Here is an 8507-nt window from a genome sequence, read left to right as displayed (position 1 = left end):
AACATCATAGATGTTGATTAGAAGAAACACGTGAAGAAAATTGTAAGCCAGAGAGCGTCGTTTAAGTAAATGCCTATGATAACTCGTACAGTAATTTTCCTTTTGTTGCTGTTTTGATATAATGCCATCAGTCTAATAATCATGGAGGTAGGCAGCTCCGTGGTCTAAGTTGCAATCATGTAGTACAACGTAAACGTCTTTGCCTATTAAAGCTATTGGCAAACCAAAGTTAGAACTACGTGTTGTTTACTGAACTGTTTCTTGACTTGCACGCTCGATCAAGAGGCTTGCCTTTTCACGGCAACAGCCAACATTACGCGCGCCACCTGCCGAGTAAGAACAGAATTGCAGCAGCTAGGGCAGACTGGCTTACACGTCGCTTCCAGCTTTGCGAGACTTCTGGTGTTTCCAAACTTCTTCGAGCAAAACAGCAACAAACATCTTAATCAAAGCATTTTTTTTTTTGGTTCTGAAGTTACCAAGCTTGAATTTTCTACTATTTGTAAGTTGCCTGTAACGTTACTATAAGTAACAAAATTATGTACATATGATTTACGATTTAGAAATGGTGAAACACGATAAGCGGACAAAAATACCTCCCCCAACAACTTGAGACCAAAAAGTGGCCTGTACTTTGTAGCTTGCACTGAAGAAATATGGATCACAACGACTTATTAGCTTTCAACCCACCCCTCCGGTACCCAGGATGGTATCGCCCACCCCGTGCCTCCCATATCGCCCTGCAGCACTATCTCCCCAGTATCAGTGTTATTCTGACATCCGCGCCGACCGGGCGAGCATCAGTCATGTCCCGCGTCTCCAGTCACCAGCTCTCCGCTGTCCTCAACTTCTTCCTCCTGCTCGTCTCGGTACAGGACAGAACTTCCGCCGTCCTCGTGCCTTCGGAAGTGCGAATCGGTGAGTTTGTAGCCTCCGTAGCAAGCTTATAAAATTGGGGGTTTGGTGGTCTTCGGCTGTTCTCTGATGAAACGGGGGTAATTCAACCAGGCCGGCTATGTTGTCTATATGCAATAAGAAAATAGCACATAAAAGCTCCCAAAGACCATGAAGACCCCCAAAACCCACAGTTTTTGGCATGCTATGGAGGCTAGTGAGTTTGGACCTGTTCTCATAGGTATATATAACATCGGCGACCGTAAAATATTTTCGGAATATCGTTCGTATCGCGAAGGATATATAGTTGATACTGCTATGTAGATGTTCAGATTGTGTTTGATGACTTCTCCGTACTTCTGTGTCGTGGGACAATTTTCTGGTGTCTTATTCGTGTACACAATTAGCGATTCGACAGAAAAAGCAGGTATGTGTACTGGCTTGTACGGTTAAGCCCTTGTTGATGTAGGGCCTGGTGGCGACCGTGTCTTCTCCGTAAATAATACATGTTCTATCGGTTGTTCCTGTCTGATTTAATTAGACGCATCATCCCATAAAGACGTACCAACTTTTCTCGCCTTGTCACGTCGAGTACTAGCTCACACAAGTCATTTTTCAATTCATTTCTGTTTGAATTTAAATGCCTTAAATAACCTTTCGTGTTGCTTTCCAACCACCGAGTAAACAATGAGTTAAGACAAGAAAAACATTGCCTTAAGACTGTCGACGATTGTGGAACGAAGTAAGTAAATCGTCTTGACTGGACAACCGGTTGGAGTATTTTCTTCAGCTTCATTCGAATGTCTTGAAATGTGAAGAGGGCAGATGTCAATGTTCACCGTGGTCATTAAGAAACTAGTGTTGATTTAAAGATTAAAGCCTTTTACCTAATTAATAAGCCTCCGAAACAAGTTGCAGTGGCCCTTATTTTGCAAATGGATTGCAATTTACCAGAGTGGCTAGTATCATCAGTATGGTACCACAGGGTAGTATGCTTGGCCTGTGTTGTGTTCTCATCATCATGTCGGGCGTCTTGCAAGGAGTCGCTCTGTCTGCCATTAGCCGAGATGTGTTGTGTTCTAGGATTTTCAAACGTAACGCTTGACTATATTCGACTAGTCTAGAATGGACAAACGTAAAGCTTACGGAGAGTGTCTTGAGAGTCGACTGTATCAGAGAATACTCACTTGCAGACTGTTTATCGTTCGTTACGTGTTGGTAACGTTTTATATGCACAAAAGTTGGTTTCCTGGGTCCGTCGGAACTCTGCCCTGTTCGCGCTGAAATTTGTAAGGTGTCGTGTCTACCGAGGAGGTTTAGACCTTGTCACGGTATTAATAGTTAGCAGTCATCGGGCGCTGCCCATATTCTAACCTCTACAACAGACAGTAATGATAACTGTAGGGGGTCCGATATATTACATATGTAATTTGATAATTATGACCTGTAGGGCATTTCACATTGTGTAAAACGATAGCGTAGACTGATGAGATTCAAGGATAAAACTGCAGGCTGTCCAAAAAGCAGACTCGCCTTGTACCTTCCTTCATCACCACATAATCGTAGCCTCCACCAGGCCTTTCTAAGGGAATACGGATCGCAGAATTCGGCAAAAAGAAGAGTTGGCCAGGGAAGTCAGGCCGCGGAAGGTTGTTTCTTTCCCTCCGAAGCCAGCCAAACTCCAAGGCGGCCAAACTCCCCCGGCAAATATTCTCCTATATATACATGTATCCAGCGTACTTAGCCTGGTAGACTAACATAATCGGACTCATATCAGATGTACTTGGCGTATTTGTCCAGGAGGATTTGTCCTATTTTGTATTCAAGTGGGACACTTTAGGCCTTGTTTCGCTTTGATACAGGTGTACGGGGGGATTGGTTGTCATGGCAACGGATTAGTCTGCCCCGAGGAGAGATGTCAGAGGTCAGGCCGGGATGATCCCCGCATGTGAAAAGACAATAGGAGAAGGACCGTGTAGCAAAGTGTGCTGCATGTAGCGACATGTTGTCACGTATTGTGTAGTGTTGACTTTTAACAAACACGGATAGATTTAGATATCGTTTGGCGCTGTGCGTATCTACTACCCCCATGGCATGGCCTAGAATATGACATAGTCGCAAACGTAGGACATCTTTGATAGAGCTGCAAGTTAGGAAAACGAGACAGCGAGCAAGGGAAAAAGTTACAAACATCTGCTTGACGTTTCCACACTCGGGTGTAGATCCTGCAAAGTTTGACTGCAACGTGCTGACACAAATCTCAAGATGTTTTCTTTGAACTCAAGATCTTTTAAAGCCACCAGTTTGAAGCGGATGTTGAAATTTCTTCCCAAGCGGCCCACAAGTCTCACAAACCCTGCCTGCAACAAAATCTTTTCATCCGGCACCGCGGGCAACTAATTATACAAAAGAACTGTACAAAAGCATGGCGGATATAAGGTGTTGAAAAAGTGGAGCAAATGCCACCCGGACGGGCCTAGCGTAGTCCTCATCCTTTGTTACAGACTTTTCTTGGTCTTTCTTTTCTAAGCTCAGTTGTGCCCGTTGGGACATTTTCTACAAATCTAATTGTCTTCTCATCTAAAAGGCGTTCTTAAAGTATCACTGGTGATGCTATTAAAAAGGCGCTACAAATGAATGTTAATCTTTGCTTAATGAACAATTATGATGAATGACGAGTGACGTAATAAACCAATATTAGACATCAAAATGACTTACGGGCCCAGAATGACCACAGAGGTGATTGGAAACATATTGGTGTCATTATTCAGTGTTAACAGTTGTATTGATCAATTTGATGTACGGAAGTATTGATAGTTTGTAATTGTACGCTTTGCATTTGGTTTCATCGTTACCGATTATCCTTCACCTTCAAGTAAACGTATCTTCCTAATTAAACCAACCCCTATAGCGATTCATCTTGGTTATAAGTCTGTTTTTTAAACAATTCTTGTGTCTATGGCATCAATCAAAAGTGACAACCTAATTATGAACCGTACAATTAGAGAAGTAATTGGAAAAACCTTGACGACAAACAAAGTTAATCATTTCCTTGATGAATATACAAACTTGTAAGACATCCAGAAGATGGATATTTACAGACATACTATTCTTTGCGTACGTCGGCGAAGGTTAGACATCCAGGTAACTAGTAGAACTACTTCGAGCTAATAAACCTGCCTTTTCCTGCAAGCCTCTAGTGTCAATGACGAAAGGTAGTACTAGTGGATGCTACCTGAAACGTCTGACCGTTTCCCAAATCACATCCAGTTACTTGAGTAACTTTTTTGGCGTATTCTTTGAGTGATTTGATAAAGCAGGTAGATACTTCCGGGCGTGAGCATGTCAGAACTGGTGGACCACTATTAACCCTGTGTGAACCCCTTCATCACACCCAATATTTTCTGAACTGCAAAACTGACGGAAAACTCGTACACTGACCTCTTATAAACGTGCTGGGGCAATCCATCTTCTGTTGACCCCTGAGGGTTCATAGCTCGGCTCATGAGGACAATCAGTCAACACAAGAACGCCTATATCATCTGGTGATGTCACTTTTCGGGAAGTATCTTTTTTCTGCTTATTGCGCGCCGTTATCTTCTACACAGAATGATTGAGAGCACAGCTCATTGCGTGGTCAATATAACGGTGAGAGATAACCCGCCGTGAGACTGCGTACCATCGTTTCACCAGTGGGGTCGTGTGGCGTAACGACAGAGTGCTCGACTCGGAACCAAGAGGTCCCGGGTTCGAGTCCTAACATGCCACACGACTTTCCTCACTTGAATCAAGTGAAAATGAGTATTGTCCTGTCCTGTATTTGTCCTATGTATTAGTGGCGGCATAAAATAAGTTGAAATAACTTGAGAGTGCTGTCACCATGTCTAACCATGAAATGTTGGAATTTTATCAGGTACGAATGCAAACCTCTTTGGTTCCTATATCCTGAAAAGGTGGTAGACATTGTCAATTGGTAAAATGAGGTGAATAGTTTGTAAAAGGAGTTTGTCGACCATAGAAGAACTTTGCAAACATGTACACGCCATTTGGACAAATTCTGCTTTCTTTCACAGCAACCAAGCCGTATAGTGGACACTATATGACGCTAGTGTGTTACGCCACAGGGCGGGTACACTGGTAGAACACCTCACCCACCAGTAGTTACGTTAAACTAATGCTCTCCGTAATCTCACATAATGTAGCGCTATAGCGGTGTAGCAATACTGCCTAATGTCCCCCCTCACGATTTAATCACTCCAAAACAATTTTCATTGAACAGATTGGAGCGGAAGTATGTAATATACCAGCGTTATCTGACATCGGGATGCTGACATATCTGGGGCGAGCTAGCAGTGACGTAAGGGTAGAACTTATGCTGGTATCCCAGTCTACGTATACTGCAGCTGGTAGAGCGTTTAGTGATTTAGTGTGCTCCACAGCTACATGTATTCTGCAAGCAACTAAAATCCAGTTCTGATTTCATTGTTTAGGATCGATGTGTACGAAAAATCTTGTAAGTTGTCTAGCTGGTTGCTAAGCAATTAAAAACAGTGCTGGAGGCAAGGCATCGTCATAATCGTTATTTCTCTCATAGAGGCGGAGCTCGAGCGTTTGGCGATCCTGGGTTATTTGATGTTTAGTTAGAAATACATTTCACATGGCAAGAACAATCTCGTACTTTGACACAGGAGGCAGGGTAAACGACCAATATGGCATTATTCTAAAATCAAGCTACCTATCATTCCTTTAATAGACCGGATTAAGACCATCCCATTAAGTCCGGAGGCACGTCATCAAGTGGCTGCTTAAATAATTGAATATACGGTTTCCATCAGAGGTGATCTCAGCCCAATTACAGCTGATACAATAACCACCGCCCTGCACGGCCTGGAGTGGAGTTCTGGGGATTAACACAATTTTTTTCACTAGGCGGGTCCCATCATAGATTCAATGACGCTGAACTATATATATGGTGAACTGTAAACGTGCACTGTACGAAATCCTTGATTTGGATTAATCTCTACCAGACTAACTACGCTGGCTATATATAGGAGAATATTTGCCAGGGGAGTTTGGCCGCCTTGTAGGTTTGACTGGAAGACAGGTTTTGAGGGAAAGAAACTACTTCCCCTTGGCCGGACTCCCTTGGCCAATTTTGCTCTCTTTTTAGCCGTATTCTACGATCTGTATTCCCGTGGAGAGGCCTGGTGGAGGCTAGGTTTGGACAGCATGTGATTGAATCATGATAGCATGACTAACATTGATGTAAGCCTATTTGTGACATTATTGTCCCATTTCTGTGTCATTACAACATTTACCGGAGTTAGATGTCGGGCCATGTTAGACAACTCATAAACAGCCACCGCTGATGTATACCTAGCCTCTACCAGGATCCGCGGATCGCTGGAAAAATAGTAGAAATTGGCCGAAATAAAGGGATAGTATACCAGAGAAGATCCAGGGCCATCGAAGCTCCATGGGTCGCAAATTGGCGCTTCGATGGCCCTGGATCTTCTCTGGTATACTATCCCTTTATTTCGGCCAATTTCTACTATTTTTCCAGCGATCCGCGGAGCCTGGTAGAGGCTAATGTATACCTATACCTGCAAGACTGGAGTAACACGCCAAATGGCAGTTGTCCTGACAAACACACGTAGTTACATAGAATCACCTTTAATCATTGTAACCTAAAACAACTTAAAAGATAACGCTTCTCTCTTATGTACACTAATAGATAGTCGATATCTGTTAAGGGTGAGTCAGAGATTCAAAGAGTGATGCTTTGCAGGATTTAAAACAGAGTCAGAACGTATTTTTCACGTACGTTTTTTTGGTAACCTAATTAAATGACACGGAGTTACAGAGAAAACCGATACTAACGAGATTCCTTTCAGTCGTGAAAGACTCACAGGAAGTTGTGAAGACACGAAAGTCAATTTTAGTTCAGGCGAGGCAATTATGGAGTGATATGTAAATGAAGTAAAGAAATGAAACGATAAGAGGGGGGTTTTGTGGTTTTAACTACTGTTTAACTTTGCTTTATATCATTCGTTATATAGTATGCAGTAGGAATTTACATGTAACACTGTGAACATTATAAATACAAATGTTATGATCGCCGAATGATGCAAAACGGGAGACACCAGATTGAGAGCCTGACAGAGACGTTAACGGTGTGATATGTTCTATTCTATTCTTGTACTTTTGTCGTGAAGAGCAGAGGGCACAAATGTCGGCCAGCTTTTAGTTCAACCAACTGCTCAATATATGTAGTTGGATGTTTTATCTTGTTAACATCACTGACCTAAATGCACTTAAGTCACGACTTGTAATAACGACATGAAAGCATTATTCCAGTTGAACGCTTACTGTTCAATCAGAACCATTACATGGGACAGTGCTTTGTTGGGTAGGAATTATCAACCGTAGTCTGGGTACCATCCTGGTTAGTTTACGTCCGCTCCCACAGTCGTCCAACTAACCAGGATGGTACATATACCCAGGCTGTAGCCTCTATCAGGCTTCGGGAGACGGCTGGAAAGAGTAGAAATCGGTCAAATTGAGAGATAACATGTCGAGGGAGTTGGTCCGCTAGAGAGTACATTTTGCCGCACTAATCTTTCCAGCCGTCTCCCGAAGCCTGGTAGAGGCTACCCAGACTATATCAACCGTGAACATGGAGCGTTCGCGTGAGGTCTGTCTGTTCTGTTCTAGTTGATTTTCTAAAAATCTTTTATCATCACCGACCTAAATACACAAAGTCAACGTGAACATGGAGCGTTCGCGTGAGGTCTATTCACGAATAGAACAAGAAAAGTCGCGGCAAAACGGGGTCAGTTGTATTGATTTCCGTTGGACAGACCTAGATGTGCGGCGGAGTTTTTGTTGCCTTTAGTTTCCAATCTGCGACTGAGGACTGTGAATAATTTATGCATCACGGCTGGGCTAGCCATGCACGTAATGCGGGGTAATGAGCGGTGGCAAGGTACCGTTATACAAGGGGAGAACATGGCACCTGACATCTCCAAGCAGATGTTGGGAGGGGAAGTCCTCACGTTTTCGAGCTTCCCCAAATGTCCTTTTCACCTTCCTCTCGTTTCTTAGTAATTATATAAATGTATGAGGCTGTATGAGTCGTTAGATTTGGTTTCATATAAAATATGAATAGAATCTATAAATTTGTGAATATAAATTTGTCTTTCAGATACTTGTCAAGTATCTGAAGTGAGGAAATTTACTTAAAACATGGCCGAAAAGTATGCGTCTATCACTGTCATATAAAGGACAATCATTAAGTAAAGATCGTTAAATCCTGTCTTGACCCAGAACAGCTAACGAATGATACACGGACATGCACATGATGTGCCGTGACGGGGCAGTCTGGCAGCTGACTCTGGTGATTCACTGTAGTTCCTGTCTTCAGAGATATCTTCAAACTGATCTCATGTGCCGATAGTTAAAGTATTGCTTGCACGAAAGGTAGTGGCACACTCGACAAAAGAAAAAGAACAATATGAGAGTGAAAGATGTGGATGAAATCTATATGTTTTACTTGTGAAGTGAACGTTAATCTTAATCTTTGGTCTATTGAGCTTGATCATTTTTGTCCTTAA

The 8507-nt window shown here is 42.7% G+C and overlaps 1 protein-coding gene across 1 annotated transcript in view; it reads left to right on the top strand.

Moving 5' to 3' along the window:
• Positions 1-779: 779 nt before the first annotated feature.
• Positions 780-8507, top strand: part of LOC109470568 (glutamate receptor ionotropic, kainate 2-like) — a 31250-nt gene continuing 23522 nt past the window's right edge. Inside the window, exon 1 of the mRNA XM_019769532.1 lies at positions 780-918. Coding sequence (XP_019625091.1) covers positions 807-918 — 112 coding nt within the window. The 5' untranslated portion in view covers positions 780-806. The remainder of the gene's footprint in view (positions 919-8507) is intronic.

The sequence above is a fragment of the Branchiostoma belcheri genome, unplaced genomic scaffold (assembly GCF_001625305.1).
Source record: "Branchiostoma belcheri isolate BF01 breed outbred unplaced genomic scaffold, Haploidv18h27 scaffold23, whole genome shotgun sequence".
In the NCBI taxonomy this organism is placed as follows: Eukaryota; Metazoa; Chordata; class Leptocardii; order Amphioxiformes; family Branchiostomatidae; genus Branchiostoma; species Branchiostoma belcheri.
This window is presented reverse-complemented; position numbering and strand designations above follow the sequence as displayed.